The sequence below is a fragment of the Diadema setosum genome, chromosome 11 (assembly GCF_964275005.1).
Source record: "Diadema setosum chromosome 11, eeDiaSeto1, whole genome shotgun sequence".
In the NCBI taxonomy this organism is placed as follows: domain Eukaryota; kingdom Metazoa; phylum Echinodermata; class Echinoidea; order Diadematoida; family Diadematidae; genus Diadema; species Diadema setosum.
In genome coordinates, this window is record NC_092695.1 from 8,017,415 (window position 1) to 8,036,714 (window position 19,300).

At 38.9% G+C, this 19,300-nt stretch overlaps 1 protein-coding gene across 1 annotated transcript; it reads right to left on the minus strand.

The window, feature by feature from the left end:
* Window positions 1–7,472: 7,472 nt before the first annotated feature.
* Window positions 7,473–15,781, minus strand: LOC140235505 (nucleoside diphosphate kinase B-like). Its single transcript, XM_072315529.1, has 4 exons — window positions 15,527–15,781; window positions 12,171–12,272; window positions 11,432–11,491; window positions 7,473–8,567 (listed from the first exon to the last, which is right to left on the minus strand). Exons 1-4 carry the CDS (start codon window positions 15,704–15,706, stop codon window positions 8,397–8,399), a joined length of 513 nt encoding a protein of 170 aa, XP_072171630.1. The 5' UTR covers window positions 15,707–15,781; the 3' UTR covers window positions 7,473–8,396.
* Window positions 15,782–19,300: the final 3,519 nt, after the last annotated feature.

Sequence of the window (19,300 nt, forward strand, 5' to 3'; positions counted from 1 at the left end):
AAAGCAAAGCTTGGCATTTTCCCTACTACTTTGCTCATTACATGTCCAGGGTAATACAAATCAGTAAAAGTTACATGATTTGAAAAACGGAATGTTTTCCAAAGCATGACTACTTTGCTGTCTCCATATATATATAATGTGGCACATAGGGGCTTTATACCATGGCACATAAAGAGTTAAATAGGGATGAGAAAATGAAACATTGTATGCAACCGGGATAAGTTGAGACTTAAACAAGTTATTAAACTGAAAGTTTAATGGTTGAAATGACACAAGGCATTCATCAAGATCAGGTCAGTATTCTGTATTCAAGCAGCATACCAAAGCTACTATGCATTGTTTTTATGCAAGTACTATTAGTTAAGTTTATAGTCAAATACCAGTCGGCAATTGTGTAAATATGGTCATGTGATAGCAGACCAGTTTTGAAGGAGACCTCTGGATGATTTTCAGACTTTTACATTTGAACAACTATAAATTAGTTATACTGAGTACAGAGTTTCAGAATGTTATAGTGATGGGGATGAGGAATAAGAATGTTTTCAAAATTGAATGCCCCTGTTATGTTCTTCAATAAGTAGAACATACTAGGGATGTTCCCCCATGGGACAACATTTTGTCCAAACCTATGGCGAATTAATCGTAGTCGATAAACTGAATTGTGTATTCATTACAGCGGTCAAATCTTAGTGTCAATAACTATTGGACACCCACGGAAAAGTGATTTATGGCAGCTGTGCATGATAAGATGAGGAAGTGCAGATTTATTAAGCACTCTCTGCATGAGGTGGATAGACACTGAAATTGCATTTGTGTGCTGCTGGCCATGTTGGTAATGTTGCAAAGATACAGTTGTAGCTATAACAGAATATTCAGATTGACTGTATGATTGACTCTCAATGTACTTTGACTAGATAAACCCAGCTACTAGATGATGTTTGCAGTTTGGAGTAAACCGAATGTTCTAACCCGAGGGTTTATTTTTTATTTTTTATCTTTTCCAGGGAGGCTAGTAGTCCTTCAATGTGTTCTTGGGACTTTGAAACCTTCGGCTGGGTCATTCTGATGATATAAGACCATAGCATTGTGAACAGATTTAATATCATTTTTGTTGCTTTCATAAAAGGTTTGTCACACACAAGTGGAAATTTTGAATTGAAGATGTTGAAACAAATAATTTGTGAAAATTTGAAGAGATGTGACTGATGATGAAGTTTCACTTCTGTATGTCAATCATGAAAAGATGACATCCCCTTGGTACCATCACCAATATTCTCTCTTTGTGTTATGATTGTGGCATCATTTGCATTCTATTCCAGAGATTTGAAAATGAAATATGTCACATTTCAAGAAAGGGGACAAAAAATGATTGTTGAAAATTACACATCTCTTCATAGATATCTCCATTTTTTTTTTTATTTGTGCTATAGATATAAACTCATGAATAATTTGATTTTTACTTATGTGTTCAAGAGAATGTGGTGTACATTGCTCATTAATGCGACTTAATTCATCATTTTTGCAACGTATATGACTGTTTATGTTATCATATTCTCTAAGGATGTTTGTGTGAGGGGTGATCTCTATTTCTTTCAGCAGTCCATGTGAGGAACTGCAGAAACATACTCTATATATTTTTGTATCAAGTGTGGATGAAATTTTACAGTACTTGAGTTTCTGTTGAATCTTAATGTTATCTAATGTAAATCAGAAATGTGAATGTGCTTCCTTGATTTAATGTATTTACAGTATATTTTTCTTGATTGATAAATTCAGATACTAGGGGAGAAAAGAGGAGCAAATGTTTGTTATTGTGTATACATGAGAGATTACTATAAAACCAGAAATTTTTGCAAGAGCAAGGATTGGCGAAATAAAAATGCACGCGAAAGTTCTTGTCTACACTATATGCAGTGAATGCCAGTGGCAATACGCAAAAAATTCATGCCACTTTTAAAGGTCATCTGCTCCAAATGGCAAAAATTTTATGCGGAAAATATTTCTGGATTTACAGTATACCACATGCCACCACTGGCGCTAAATAGCAGTGCTTAAAGGGTGTGTACAGTTCTAGTCGAGGTGAAAATTTAGCCTTTAACATTTTGCGAGATATTCAGAAACCACTCTGTGAGATGTCAATGAGCATGCAATTTTAAGGGGTATCAAAAGTTTATTTAATGAAAATCGGTTTTGAAATGGCCGAGATATCCAAAAACAAGGTGAAACAAAGAGATCCTCATAAAAGTGTGGCCTGTCGCCTTTTATTATTATCACTTTTTTGGATATCTCAGCCATTTGAAAACCAATTTTCATCAAATAAATGTTGAATCCTTCCTAAAATTACATGCTCTTTCATATTTCATAAGAGGTTTCTCATTATCTCACTTAGGAATGTTCAAAACATGAATCCCCACCTCAACCAGTACTGTACAGTCCCTTTAAAGCCTCTGTACTTGCTGCCACTAATGAATATTGTGAGTGAAGGTGAAATTTTTACTTTAAAAAAAAAAATCTTAAGGCGCTGTCTAGTAGGACACTATTGACATTGATTTGATTTCACCGAGTGTCAACACTTTAATAGCTACTGACAAGTATTTGCATGATGTGTAAAATATTTTTGTGTTGGTATCACAGAGTGCAAATATGTGGGAATTCCCCCTGTGAAGTATCCCTTTAAAGTCCCATGTTCAAACGTTGAGATGAGGGAGTGCTGTCCTACCATTGTATCATATTTGCTCAGCAGTCGCTGGCATTGCAATCCATGAAAATGTGGTCAAGATAATGATGTGCTATTCATAAGTTTATCTATTGTGCTTTCTGTTTGGAAATAACTTTCGCTGTATACACATGTACACATGCAAGAGCCGTAGATGCTCACTATGTAGGTAAATCTCGACGTAGTGAGAACAGACATAGCTCCCAGTACAACCATAATAATTTATGAAGTCGAATTAAGTAGAAATGTATGTACATAAAACCTGTTACCTCCGTGGATTTCAACAGCTGCATTTTGGCGAACTCAATGACAATTTAAGAGAGATTTTGCTCATGCCGCAAATATTGATTTTCATGTTTCATCCATACACTCCAAGCTCGACATACCATTTAGTAAATAGTGGGTCTTTCGTATTTTCCATCTTCATACTTTTTCCTTCATATCTGAGCATGGATGTGCTTGATCTTACAGCATTAAGTAACTTGTACCTTTGAGGCATTTGTCTAAATGTTGATTACATGTGTTAATGTTACCTTGCTGTGTGTGTGCAAATAACCATATTACCAAAAGATTGTAGAATGGGAAAACACACTAATTTATAGCTTTCTCGACTAATCAGTTTTTGCAACAGGCTGAACTGAAGTGTCATTTTTCAAGGAGTTCATGTTCTTTGTTTTTGTACTTTGTATCCTCCTGACAAATGTGATATTTGTATAAGATGGAATAGTGTTTTTTATGGCAGCATGACTTAAATGTCAGTTCCCATTGACAACTGTTACAATGCATCCATCCATTAGGCTTTTTGATAACTGCACACATCAAATGTGCTGTTCTTGATGTGATTGTGTAGTTCTGTGTGTATGGCTTCTCAAGTAAGTTCATTTCTTTTCCCCTCATACTCACTGTGTATGGAATCATGATCCCATCATTGTTCTTTTTCTTATTCAGCAACAGACACAATTATAAGCATGCCACACTTTACAAAGTGAAATAATTATTCAATTGTGATCAAATTTTTAAAACTTAAACATTCCGAATTAATCATGTGTTGGGGACTGGTAGTGAAAGTGATCAACATATATATAAAATAGGAGAAATGTTCTGTTCTTTACCATACTTTCATGTCGGCTTATCATATTTGCTTGTACATGTATCCTCTAGACTGTAGCCCCATGCATTGTATGAAACATGTTTTAGCTTCATATTGCCACCATCTTGTCTTACCCCCTCTGCTACAGCTCAGCTTTTAAAAGTACATAAAGAGTTCTCTCATGTAGGCAGGAACTTACAAATTTGTTTGTTTGTTTGTTTGTTGGTTTTTTTTTTTTTTATTACAAGTACATAGTGTATCGCTTGTCTCTTATACTGCAAGTACAGTTGTAATTTGGAATTTCGACCAAGTTTGAGCCAAGATGTTTGGCTGTAGAGTAGTGTGTGTCAATACCCCCTCAAATCATATTTAGATGTTAAAGTGAGAAATGAAATGATGTCTTGAACTTTCTGGTATTTGCATTTCTCAGGCATCCAAGGATAAGAGTGAACTGTGTCGTGTATTTTCACCACCTTGATGAAATTCACGGTACGAAGCATGTACATGTACACGTAGTAAACAAGATGTTTGTGTGGGCCATAGGCCTATTCTTTATCATGGGGCTCCTGTATTCAAAAGCCATACACTGCGTGATGTTTGATATTATTGTGAGAAGTCATACAAGAATCAATTTCACCGTCTGAAGGAGGAACTGCCCAGCTCAATAAAGCTTCTTTACCCACAGTACAGTTAGCTGTTTTTGCCTGTCAGTCATTAGTGCAGTACGGTCAGTGTTGTATTAAATTCGATCCTTACAGACTGCTCCTTAATAAAATGACAAAAATCGAATAAAAAAAGAATATACTGACATTTTGAAATTTCAAATTTTTTCTGAAAACATTCCTTGATCAGTCCATATGAATATTCAAATGAGCAAGTTGATGAAGTGATGCCTTCACAATTTTTTATATTGTATATACAAGTGTAAAATTTAGAAAAATTGTTATTTTTAGCTAATATGTATGTAAAATCAGGTGTATTATTTCCATACTAAAATACTGCATCATCATAGTTAATATTTAATCTTTTTTTTTTTTTGGGTGGTTTTAAGGCAAGTTTTATATTTGTTCAGCTTGAGATTTTAGTAGTTTCTGTGTATGAAATGAATACGAAATTGTGAGAGCATGACATCATCAACTTGTTGATTTGCATATTCATAGGGACTGGTGAAGAAGTGTTTTCAAAAAAAAAAATTGAAATTTCACTGTCATAACTTGCCTATTTCTCATTCTATTTTGATCATTTTCCCACTGTTCTGCAGGGAACTTGTTTCCCCCTTATGAAATTGATAAGATTTTGGAATGGATTTCTTCTTTAAAGAATTGCACATATTTTTTCCCCTACTTCATTCACTTTTCATTGAAGAAACAGACGTGTCCCCCTTTAAATGTTGGCCTACATTAGCCGGGTTCACACGTACAAATTAGCGGGATGACGATCGCGATGCTCATCCCGAGTTTTTTTGCGAGCGTCCACACGTACCAAATTAGCGGGATAGCGATCGCGATCGGTATCCCGCTAATTTGGCGAGCGTCCACACGTACCGAATTATCCCGCTAATTGCCGATAGAGATAACAGCAAAGCCTGCAAACCTGGTCACACAGCGCCCTTCTCTATCACTGCCTGCGCGCACTTACCTTTGTCCATTGTCTTTTACGCGTCAGTGGTGTGGTTCGCGCGCTGTTGTTGTTGTGCTCCAACGAGGTGAAGGACCTCTTCGCAGAGGACTTGCTGTTGTGATGTGCGCATTGCATGATGGGATGTAAAAACTCGAGATTCTAATCCCGACCGTTCACACGTACCAGCGCGGGGCCAATTATCCCGATAATTGACGAACCAGCGCAAGATTTCTTGGGATTAGCATCGCGATGCTTATCCCGCTAATTTTCCACACGTGCAAAAAACTCGGGATGACGATCGCGATGCAAATCTCGAGATTTGTATCCCGCTAATTGGTGTACGTGTGAACCCGGCTACTGAAAGTCTGCAATTACCAGTATCCTCAACATGCATACTGGCATCAAGGCCTTCCATTGAATTACCATGCACATACCAGATGTATGAAGGCAGACTGTAAATCTCCATGTGATTTCATGCATTTCAAAAATGTGTGCACCTGTCATAGATATGTGGACAAGAGAGTCTAGATACAGATGTTTAAAAAAAAAACCATGAAAAAAAGTATCAAACAAGTTTTTTTTTTCTTCCTTGAGGATTATTATTTTTTCATCACAATTTGCTTCACTGCATTCACAATCTGACAAAAAGCATGTTAAGTTTTACGCATGCTTAATTAATAGTGATATATGTACTGACAGCAAATCACAAGTAGGCTGGAAAAATGAGGACACTACATCACAAATTCCTTGTTAACTTACACATCCATTTTCATTGGCTTTCAAAGAAAATTCAACCAACAAGAAACTATATCCTCCTCAAATTATTCTAGAGTTGGAATTAAATGGTGATTTAACTGCTATAATGATCTAAACAGGGGAATTGTAACATAGCAATTCACATGGTGTGATATAATGACTAAGTTGCCTCATCCAATGAAAATGCTAGTGTGATTGACATCACTGTATGTGAAGATTTAAGAGGACTGTTTATAGTTCCATTACCCCTTTTTGGTCCAATTGTAATGCAATGTATAATAATAATAATTATTATTGTTATTATTTATTTATTTTTTTTTTACTGTTCATCACTCTAGTAAACACACACCCAGCAAACAAACAAACAAACAAACAAACAAACAAGCACAGCCTCTTTGTCACAGGTAATCATTATTCAGTAATCCTCTACTCAACCTCTCCTTACATCCAACTTTCAATCCACAGTCGCATCAAATTCACTCTCCTCTTTCTAGGGTCTTCTTTTGCCAGTCCTTTCAAGGACCACATACATGCAGTATTATCGCAAACCTCTCTTCCTCAAAATGCAAAGTAAACCTTGCCTATGTCAAATCTATTTGGACTAGAAAAAAGGAAATAGTTTCAACTTAATTAAGAGACAATTCAATTTATGAGGGATTTAAATCAATAGAATATAAAGCGAAGAGGACTTGACAAGACCTTCTACTTAGGCGATTGACTACAAGGTTGACTGTATACTGTTTTGTACATTGAATGTACAATGTATGTTGCACATGGTAGTCGGATTAATTTCCCCCCCCCCCCCCTCTCTCTCTCTCTCAGTAGATTTAGTGCACGCATACCACAGAGCAAAACAAAACACGGGCTACTGTTCCAGCAGGCATACAGATTGATTGTGGTGTTTTAATGTTAAACTTGATTCAAATTCATACAGGTTACACATTCAACTACATATCAGCAGGTTTTACTGTTTTTTTTTTCTTTCTTTTTTCACTTACAGCAATTGACTTCAACTTTGTACGAGCATTTAAGTAGACCAAATGGGTTGAAACCTGTACCAACAGGTTACCCACAAGCACTTTTGGAAATAAAACAATTCATTTGAAATTGCTCTCTGTGTTAAAGTTTTGGCACAAAACAGTGCATATCAATAGTCAGACATAAATCTCTCCCTGAAACATACAAATAAATCAACGAGACATGATTGGTGGACATGAAGAGGTTTACCAACTTCAGTGCATTCACATCTAAGATGTGCACGGCATTGAGAAACACAAGAAAAGAGAAATGTTTTATAACAAGAGTAGACATATTTAACATTCCACGATGGACAAGGATCTGCAATCCAAACTTTTTTGTCCTATGACATACAATGTTAGTGTACTTTGGGATGATAAGATACTTTGCCATTACATGCATACTTGCTTTCTATCCATTTGTAGACCACTTGTACGTGGTCCACTTAATTTGCAGACGAGCAAGTAATCAGTGAACCGTCATCCATGCACTGTAGCTTATCTCACCAATCACCTCACAGTTTAAATTTTGTGCATGAAAAGACACTTCATGATAAAAGTATCAGATGTTGTGGGAAAACTCATGTTTGGTCTCTTGAGCCAACAGATTGCTGTTCCCTGTTACTAGTGGGCTCATGCTTTCCATATGTTCTTGTCTTTATAACACCCCTATTTTGTCAGTTTTAAAGAATGGTTGAAATATTTTGGGTGACATACAGCTCAACAGAGAATGTAAAATATTGAGCAATGCTCCCATAGCAATGCAATAAAAATTAACTATGAGAGGTTTTGCTTCATGTGCAACCCACGAGATGTGGAAATGCATTGAACTGGGATGTCATCCCTGCCTTTGTGCGAAGTGACTTGTCACTGCACACCTACGGCATGAAATGTTCGCAATTTTTCCTAGTATCTAATGCCATGAATTTACCACAAAAATACATGTGTGTGCATGTGTGTGTGTCTGTCTTATATTTGTCATATGCAGTGACACACGTGGATGAACAGAATCACAATGGCACACCCAGTTTTGCGCGTTTTGAGATCGTGTCATGTCTTGGGTTTCGTGCAGTGTTGAAAAGGATTATGAAACTAAAACTTTTTTTCACCGAGTATTACCAGGTTCTAATGTAGGGCAATGTTGGTATGGAATCTTTCTGAGGTTGAGGCTCTCTTGGAGAGGCCAGCTGAAATTGCTCTATTCGTATATACTGCCGTGAGTAGGGAGCGTCCAGTCAAAGACCTCCTCTGGCTTGAACCACAAGGCGATCTCCTTCTTGGCTGTTTCGACACTGTCTGAGCCGTGGCAGATGTTACGGCCCAGATCGATGGAATAATCCCCACGGATGGAGCCTGGTTTGGACTTGAGCTGTGCAAATAACAAAAAAATTGATCACCAAATATAACAAAAGATGCTCACAAAAACTGAAAATATCAACTCAAATCTGCTTCCCTTAATTCATAATAAATTTCAAGTACAGGTGAGCCCAATTACAAGATACTTTGGAACAAAATTTTTTTCTTCTTTTTGAACGATACCTCATGACAACAGATCCATAGGTTGCTTCATGAATACACACATGTACACTACGTAGGACCACAGATGTTTCTAGCACACTGAGCCCCACATGTGGGTGTGAAACTTGTCTTGTAGCATGCTTCCATCATATGCACAGAATTCAGACAGCGTATAATATGGTTGTAGAAATTTTGTAAGCATGAGTATTATATTGTAAACTCACATTTACATACATTTTGTCATTGAATAGTCAGTTCATTTGTAGTCACCCATAGAAGTGCCCTTCTATGGATTCCAAAGAATACATTGTAAGTCATCTTCTCCTACACACATTGACCTATGCAGATAAATTGTTAGATTGTATGCTATACAGTGAAATCCTGTTATAACGAGTTCGGTTATAATGAGGAACCGCTTATAACGAGGTGATCGCGTTGGTCCCGTTTTCCTTTGCGTGTAAACCTATGGCAGAACGAATCGGTTATAACGAGATTCCCGTTATAATGAGGACAATTTCGGTGCATCATGATAAAGAAAAACATAAGCAATTTGATCGGATATAACGAGGTTCCATTTCTTGACTTGCCGCTTTCAAACACGTGACAAACGAAACATTGAAAACCGAATTCACGCTTTCCATGTCTCTTTCCCGTTTTGCAGAGTACCTTCCATGTTTTCTTCCACGCGAAGACACCTGTATACACGTACCTTCTGATGTTCCTACTAAGTCATTGAATATAATCATTCAATTTTCTTTTTCGCGAGATACAGGTGCGTGATAGGTCACACCACATCGCAACGAGAGAAAAAAAAAAATAACACATTCAAAAATTTTCATGTAGCGACACTCGTGGCCAAAAATGCACAATTGGAATGCGTGTGTAACTCATCATCATATCCTTTCCATTCTTAGTTCTGACTTACACTTGTTTTGCTGGTAAGTAAATATGAGTGTGTATGATTAAAGCCGAAATAATTAATTAAATCATCGCGATCCCGCCGGGTGACAGTAGCGTAAAATAGTTCAATAACGCATGTTAATCTACTTAATCGAGTCGGTGTTCAGAAAAAGAAACAAACGCATTTAACGGTTTGAATAGATCTGGTTTTGTTCATTATCATTTAACAAATGATAATGCAAAATGAGTGTGCATGATTAGGTCCGAAATAATTAATGAAATCAACGCGATCCCGGCGGGTAAAAGTAGCGTAAAAATAGTTGAATAACGCATGTTAATCTACTTGAGTCGATGTTCAGAAAAAGAAACAAACGCATTCAACAGTTTCAAAAGATCTGGGTTTGTTCATCATTTAAAACTGCATTTCACAATGAAGATTTTTCTTTCTTTTAGAATGGTATACGAGGTACAGATTTGCATAAAAGGATCACAACCTTCCAAATTCCCTGTCGCATATTTTTCAAGAACGGATGTACAAAATGCGAAGAGATTTTCGGGAGAAAATAAAGAACGCATTTTTAATCCTTTCGGGCGCAACGATCACCATTGTATAAGATTATAGCCGAAATGATTCATGAAATCATTGCATTTCCGCTGGGCACCAACAGCGTTAAATACCATCGGAAGTTAAGGTAAACAACGCATGTATGTTACTCATTTGCGATGCTGGTGTTCAGAAAAAGAAACAAACGCATTCAACAGTTAGAATAGATCTGGGTTTGTTCATTATCATTAATTTTAACACTGCATTTCACAATGAAGATTTTTCTTTCTTTCAGAATGGTCTACGAGGTACAGATTTGCGTAAAAAGGACCACAACCTTCCAAATTCCCTGTCGCATATTTTTTAAGAACCGATGCACAAAACACGATGAGATTTTCGGAACAAAATAAAGAACGTATTTTACATCCCTTCTGGCGCAACGATCATACATTGTATAAGATTACAGCCGAAATGATTCATGAAATCATCGCATTCCCGCTGAGCACCAACAGCGTAAAATACATCGGAAGTGACGGTAAACAATGCATGTATGTTACTCTATTTGCGCTGCTGATGTTTAGAAAAACTTAACAAACGCATTGTATACAATCTGATTTTGTTCATTGTCATTTCACACTGTATTTTATAAACGAAAAATATTCTTTCAGAATGGTTCAATACAAGAGGAAGAGATAGGTGTAGAAAGAATCACGAATGTAATATAGGCCTACTTGTCACGAACATAATGTGCAACATACATTTTGCGAAGAGATTTTCGGAAGAAAAATAAAGAATTAACGCATTTCAACCCCTACTTTCTTCGTCCTTTTTTATCAATTCACAAATAATTTCCCTTTATTCTCTCGATAATAATGATCCATAATCGTGTCATAACAACGCAAAGGATGTTCTTCAGTTTGATTGATGGGTATATGACGTCATGCTTATGTTTTTCTTTGTTCATGATGCGTACGGTTATAACGAGGTACCGGTTATAACGAGGTAATGTCGCCGTTCCCACAGACCTCGTTATAACAGGGTTTCACTGTACAATGCATTTATTTTGTCAATTGTAGTCCTGTCCCCTGGGAGCCTGGGATTGACCAGGACTTGCATCCAAGTTAGTTCGGGATTTTAACATTTTTTTTTTTCAATTTTTTCTTCAAAATGGTGAAATCACCATTGGTGTCTTGTCAACCACTATCACTGTTTTCAGCAGGGCAATAGAAACTCCAAACTGAAAGGCAGCAGGTGCCTCTCAAAACACTCACCGGATCAGTTTCGCCAAGCATTGCACGTCCCTGCTTCACAACATCCTTTCCTTCCCATACCTAGCAGGTACAACAGAATTAGGATAACAACATGTTACTTGTTTACATCAATGAAACACACGTCATTATGCCTAAAATCTGCTGCTGACTTAATGCCCATTTAATTAAAATAATAAAAATAACAAAATAAATAAATAAATAAAGCACCAGCACTTGTGGCTCAACTCTGTTAAACTATAGTGTATATAATATTTTCTTGGATGACACAATTATATAAAGCCTAATGATAAAGACTCATCAATTAATAACATCATTCTGGTAGCATTTCCCACATTACAGTTTGAGTGGAATTTAAGAAATTTCATTTACCAGTAGCTGCCTACTCAATGTTGTTCTGACAACATGTTCAAGTTCATATCAGAGTAGGGTAGAAAAGAAAGCAAAAGGGGGGAAAAAAAAGTCTTGCAGGTTACTGTTTCAAACTACAAACAGTTACAATTACAAATTAAATAACGAAATACTGAACAGGTTTTATTAACCTGCCTACAGTGCACAAATTTCAGAAAAGAAGAAAAAGAGTGCACCATAACATGACCGAGTATGAGCGGTGTATCAAAATTCTGTATATGTAGTAGATAAAGCTGCCACCAAGAAGGAAAAAAAAAAAAATGAAAGCACGACAAACTGATGACTACTTCCTTTCTGGTAGTGGTACAGTGTAATTATAAGTTTGCCTTACCGTTGCAAACACTGGTCCACTGGAGATGAACTTGATAAGACCAGGAAAGAATGGCTTGTCCTTCAGATCTCCGTAGTGTTGGTTCAAGAGAGCCTCATCTGCCTGTTAAGATAAATGACATGAACAAATAATTTTGCTGTTATTCCTTAGACAGAAGATACCCTTTTGCTGGGTCAAAGCTACGTACTTGTTCATGTAAGATGTAGAACATGGCAAAATTTCAACCTTTGTTTTTTTGGGGGGTGATGTGGTTAGGGGAGGCTGTAAAGAGTTGTTGCTATATAATTTAACAAAAACAAGTCTTTTTTGTTTGGTTTTGTTTTGCCTTTTAATCTGAGAACCGTGAGAATAGGCCCTGAAATTCCCAGCTCATTGCATATTATATAATGGTCTATAGTGTGCATCGCGAGCACTCAAAAGTGAACCAAAGTGAACCGTACTGTGCTGTGCTACTACAATGTATTTGGACTTTTGGAGCTTTCTAGCACTCTGTTGAGAAAGCATACCTCATCAGTCACAAGTTATTTTTACACATTACAGGGGGTCACAAATTTTGCAGCAAGGGGGTCATCAGACAAAAGATCTGTCTGTCTGGAGGAGTCTTTTATCTATCATTTCTTTTTTTACTTTTCTGGCCCTCCTCCATAGGAGGGGATTCTGTGAGGCCAGACGTAGTCTCTGCGGAACAATCCCCAACAACAGGAAAGAGTCCTACTAACATTAAAGACCGACCTTTCGTTCAACTGCCTGCATAATTTGGTTCCTGTATCGCTACCTAGACCCTATCCTGTATTGTAAACTGATAAGCCTTGGTCCTAACCGCACCAGTGACCCCAACCCGCACATGCGTACCGAGCCGGGGTCACATGGCAGCCCTATGGCTATCGAAGAACCGCCTCATACGGCTTAGCATTTTGGTGACCAGAGACCAAAATACAGGGTTTTACACTGAAATTCGTAGCCATACTGTTAGATAAGATACTTACAATCAGAGCCGCAGAAATCGATTTACAATATGATCTGTTTTGAGAGCCCAGTGAAGGATTTTATCCGAGGTTTCAGTCCCTCCACACTTCGTATCGTAGAACAACTTACATACACAATTGTACATACACATCTCATGTGCTAACAGCCTTGCTGTCGATCAGGTATGGATAAAACATAGCACATATTAAAGGGGATGGCTAGTAACCGATCAGTGGGAATCAGTGGGAATGCTGAGGGATGATTGTTCTAATCCTTGTGGGATTCATTTAAGAGTACATTATATATCTACTGTTGTGTGAAAATTATTTGCTTCAGAACGGTCTCATATTCAAGTATTCGAGAATGTGCAAATTAATGCCTCGTCACTGACCAGGCACGCTAACCTGGAAACATTAAACTGCACATTACTTGAATATGAGACCATTCTGGAGCAAATGATTTTCACACAACAATAGATATATATTAAATGTACTCTCAAGGCACTCTTAAATGAATCCCACAAGGATTGGAACAATCATCTTCCAGCATTTCCACTGATTCCCACTGATCAGTTACTAGCCATTCCCTTTAATACACAATGTATGCATACACGTATGTGGAAAAAACAAAAAAAGGACGGCTAGCTGAGTACCGAAATGAATGTTAATTCGCGCATGCACAGATCATTTTAATTCACATGATCTGTTCAAAATGGTGATTCGCATCTTTCGGAGATGGTCTCAAAGATGACGATAAATCTTGTTTTCAGAGGTAATGCCATGGTGAGGGATAGGTGAGGGATACATACATGTAGTTGCATAGGAGTATAATATTTCAACAATATGGCATTGGGCCTATACATGTGACTTTTCATTGCGAATCCTAAGTGTCGTTTTGAACGACGACTTGTTTCTTGAATTGCAAGCATCGCGGTGCATTTGACTCCTTCACTAAATTGCATACAAGTCGTCGGGGCGCTGTTATGTTACTGCCTACTGGTTACTGCGCCCCGCATCGGGGTTACCATGGTGCTTGCTTTTACTTGCGCCTTCCACACACTTTTTATTCTAATAACACAAGTAACTGCCCAAAGTAACGTTAACAATTATTATCAGTTATGTAAACAATGTTATCCAAACGTTGCTGTCGGCTAGTCGAGCTACATGTACTGTAACTTGTTAGATAGTCATTGATAGTAGAGGCAAGGGCACTAACTCGTTAGCTAGCTAGACACTGTGTGTACTCAGTAGGCCCAAGCCTAGCCCCGGAGACCGCGCCGCCAGGCGCGGTCCTGGCGGCTTCCCCGCAGTTTCGCTTATGTGAGTAACGAATAGTTCCCCTATTGCCACATGCGGCGACTTCACAAATAAACAATAACTAAATTTCGATAATGAACACAGTAACAATCAAAATTGAAGTATAGATTACTTCATTGGCTTGGTTCTTCTCACCAATTCATCTGGAAACTGCAAAATTTTCCACTGCAAAATTTTTGCCCCAGTAGGTGTACTAGTACTAGTAGTAGGAGAGCCTTTTAAACGTGTATCCATTTGCACGCATCTACGCATGTAGCAAGTAATACGTAGCCTTTTGTCAAGGCCCTCTCGCTGTATGGTGTGGAGAGCCCAGCCGAGTGGGGTAGTGCTGTGCGCTCGGATGGACTGGCTTCGCTCGTCCGTTCGCTCTTCCGTTACAGCGAGAGGGCCTTGACAAAAGGCTAGCAATACTGTGCGTTTGTGCAAGTGATTGTGAATTCTGTGAACATCGCATCGGTGAGCTGCTTATAAGACATTTTGTGCATCACAAGCAATGAAATGCATCAAACAGTCGCCGATGATAGTCATTTAGGTTTCATCGACCCATGTAAATATTCCTAGTAGTTTCTGTTGAAAAATTAAGGAAATATAGCGCCGCAAAGGCACCCATTTGTTCAACATGAAGATCTGAATGGGAGCACGGCGCAGCCGCCACACTGCGTGTGGCGGCTGTCGCAGTTAGCCCAAGCCTTGCGCTGCACACGCACTCCCAGGCCCACCCACAGCCCACACCACAGCTGATCTTTCAGAATGAATGGGCATAAATTACTCTTCAACTTCCCACACATATTACTGGCAGATAGATCTACATGTATCATGATCATCATTCATAGCATCATCAACTGACAGCATGGTACCATGGCATGGGTACGTGGCTCGAGTAAAATAATTCAGATACGATACTCTATGTACTGGGAATGAGCTGTAAAAGCAAAAAAGGGATTGATTTTAATACTTCTACAAGACATGACCATGTGAACATTGCAATGGTGAACTTTGGTCATAGCATGTGAACAACATGGTGAACGGATGTACCAAATTACTATCAGGAATCCAGGATTGCTAATTTAATACCTTCATGAATTTTGCAGCAACCATCTTATATCCGCGCTGTTCAAAACGCTTGACGATATCTGCGATGAGTCCCCTCTGGACTCCATCAGGCTTTACCATGATAAAAGTACGCTCTGCCGCCATTGTGTCGTTTATCAATGCAGAAAATGCAGAAAATACAGAGAGCAGAGTGCAGACCATGTGGGATACACGAAGCGCTCGTTGCAAAGAGACTTTCTTATCGCTGTACCTCCAGCTCTATTCACAAGCCCATTCAGCTACTACCGGCACACACACGCAAAGTAAAGCACGGTGAAATTTTCATAAATGCGTGCATATAACTGTAAAGGTGTGCCATGTGCATACGTTTGTGTGCATGTAGCGCATACGCGGAGGGAGCGGACGATCGAGAGCTAGCTACGGAAAAGTTGCACAATGACGAGCGCACAATCACGTTCGTAAAAGCTGGACATCCACGCGGAGCAAACAAACACCAATTTCCGTACCTGGCCACGTGTTACAATGGCAGCCAGACACCTCTACATCTCAAAGGGACTGTACAGTATACCTGCTGAGGTGGGGATTCATGATTTGAACATTCCTAGTCTCAGTGAGATAATGAGAAACCTCTTATGAAATATGAAAGAGCATGTAATTTTAAGAAGGATTCAATGTTTATAATTATCTGATGAAAATTGGTTTTCAAATGGCTGAGATATCAAAAAAAAAAGTGATAATAATAAAAGACTACAGGCCACGCCTTTTATTAGGATCTCTTTGTTTCACCTTGTTTTTGGATACCTCAGCATTTCACAACCGATTTTCATCAGAGTGACGTTAGAAAGCAGTGCATGTAATGCCTGCAAAGTGTAACCAAGGAGCACGGGCGTAGCCGGGGGGGGGGGGGGGGGGCGATGGGGGCGGTCGCCCCCCCCCCCCCTAAGATTTGGACCGGGAATTTGGGAGGCGAAAAAAAAAAAATGCGTGTATACTGTATGCATGCACATGAAGCGGGTCTCCTTTGCAACCTTTCATCAAATAAGATATTTTTTTGAATATTTCACTCAAAGTGTGCACCAGATCGTTGAATTTCAATTCAAAATATGCAAAATCTCTCCCCTCCCCCTCTGTGCCTCTTTCCCTAGCTTAATACACTTTTTAGATTTACACACACAACAAAAAATTATGAATAATTCTGAGTGCACAAGACTTATCACTTATATTCCGAAAACTCAAGGTTCCCTCATGTATAAGGGGAATTTCCCCTTCTAATCGACCCTTTCCTCCCTCAGTCCCCCCCCCCCCAATCCGTTTTTTTTTTCCTTTGGTGATTTCCCAACAATGTTGATTCCATCAAATATGCGTAAACGAGATATCTCAATTTCAACCTTAAAAAGGCAAAAGCTCCATCGGAAGGGAAGGGTGGAGATAACACTCACCCACGCCTTCTCCCTTCTCGCCCGCCCCCCCCCCCTTCCGCCATGCATAGAAGTAGACTGTGGCTATACCCAGATCGCTTTATTTCAATTCTAAAAACGCAAAAGCTCCGCGAGCGCGAGGGGGAATCCCCCTTCCCCTAAGCTCTACCTCACTATACTTTATACATACACACAGATGGTGCACATTCGGAACAAAAGCTAAATTCCGTGATTTTAACACTTATGAAAAAGTATTGCACCAAAAATTTGCACCAGATCGCTGAATTTCAGGTCTGAAAACGCAAAATCACCTTCGTGTGGGAGGGGATATGCCCCTATCTACACCCTCGTGTGCATGCTTTTTCTGTTTGATTGCTGAACTGCAGACAGCGTTCGTGATATTCAGTGTAAGAATTAATACAACAAGATTATTTAAATGATACCATTTTATAGGCAAATTGTTCAATAATAATCTACACTAAAATATACTGCAACCTTAAACAAGTGGGACTGTTTCAACTCGTTAAAACACGCAAAAACATGCATCAAATTGCACCATTTGCGACATCAAAATGCAAAAAGTTCTCACCGCGGGAGGGGGACACCCCCCTCCCACACTCTCCCCTCCCCCTCGGCTCGGTCGGGTTCAGTTGCGTTCATGATATTCAGTGAAAAGAATTAATACAAGAAGTGTATTTGAATTATACCATTTTATAGGCAAATTGTTCAATAATAATCTACACTCAAATATACTGCTATTCCTTAAACAAGTGGGACTGTTTCACGTCGATAAAACGCGCAAAAACATGCATCAAATTGCACCATTTGCAACATCAAAATGCAAAAAGTTCTTACCGTGGGAGGGGGGACACCCCCCTACCACACCCTCCCTCCCCCTCGCTCGCTCCGCTCGCTCGGGTTCAGTCGCGTTCATGATATTCATTGAGAAGAATTAATACAAGAAGTGTATTTAAATGATACCATTTTATAGGCAAATTGTTCAATGATAATCTACACTCAAATATACTGCTATACCTTAAACAAGTGGGACTGTTTCACGTCGATAAAACGCGCAAAAACATGCATCAAATTGCACCATTTGCAACATCAAAATGCAAAAAGTTCTTACTGTGGGAGGGGGGACACCCCCCCCCCCTCCCACACCCTCCCGTCCCCCCTCGCTCGCTCCGCTCGCTCGGGTTCAGTCGCGTTCATGATATTCAGTGAGAAGAATTAATACAAGAAGTGTATTTAAATGGTACCATTTTATAGGCAAATTGTTCAATAATAATCTACACTCAAATATACTGCTACCTTAAACAAGTGGGACTGTTTCACGTCGATAAAACGTGCAAAAACATGCATCAAATTGCACCATTTACAACATCAAAATGCACAAAGTTCTTACCGTGGGAGGGGGGACACCCCCCTCCCACACCCTCCCCCCCCCCTCGCTCGCTCCGCTCGCTCAGGCTCCCTCGCTTCGCTCCCTCGCAGACTAACCGCCCCCCCCCTTTAGATGACATCCTGGCTACGCCGTTGCCAAGGAGGTATGAGAGAACATACCTCCTTGGTGTAACCGTGGATATTTTTGATAGCGTTTATGCAACATGCATGTAAATGGGTCAGTTATCTTGTTCCTTCCCATGAATTCTTATGTGAACAACTTGGTCATAGAAAGATGAAAATGTGCATCTTTTTTTGATATTTCGTACGGGGGAGGGGGGAACAAAGGGGGAGCTACTCAATGGGCCACATGAGGGGGCTTTTTACAATGTTGATAGAATTGAATTTCAGCGATGTGGTCCCAAAAGTAAGAAAAGACAGTTTTCTGGAGGATCGAGAGCCCTAAAGTAAAAAAAAAAAAAAAAAAAAAAAAAAATGATTAGGCCTAAAGGTTTCATGACATACAAATGCATGCATGTTAATTTGTGTTGATTCATGATACCCTCAACATCACTTTCGCCGTGAAACAAATATCTTGAAACATTCCATATCTCTTTAAATAATGTTTCTCCTTTTTTTCTTCAGATTACTTGGATACACTCATAAACAAACAAACAAACAAACAAACAAACAAACAAACAAACAAACAAACGAACAAACCTCCAAACCAAGATCCTGGTCAGTGACCTCATCTGTCAATCATTGCTAAAGTACTAATATGATTACGAATGCACCCTCCCCGAGAACGAGCATAACTTACATGTTTCCTTGCCATTTCTTTTGTTATTCACATTAATATCACAGAAACATGCAAGTTATGCTGAGGGGAAGGTGCATTCCAATATGTCTTTTGTCAGTACTACCGTAGTACTTTCGCAATCATGATTGCCTTGAGGTCACGATCAGAATCTTGGTTTGCAAGGTGTGTGTT

What these genes read in the sequence shown, in the direction of transcription:
- LOC140235505 (XM_072315529.1), bottom strand. Translation starts at nt 15,706, where the DNA reads ATGGTCTGCACTCTGCTCTCTGTATTTTCTGCATTTTCTGCATTGATA. An exon ending in TTGCTGCAAAATTCATGAAG is followed by an intron (nt 12,273 to 15,526) that starts GTATTAAATTAG and finishes TTATCTTAACAG; the next exon opens with GCAGATGAGGCTCTCTTGAA. An exon ending in TGCTTGGCGAAACTGATCCG is followed by an intron (nt 8,568 to 11,431) that starts GTGAGTGTTTTG and finishes TTATTTGCACAG; the next exon opens with CTCAAGTCCAAACCAGGCTC.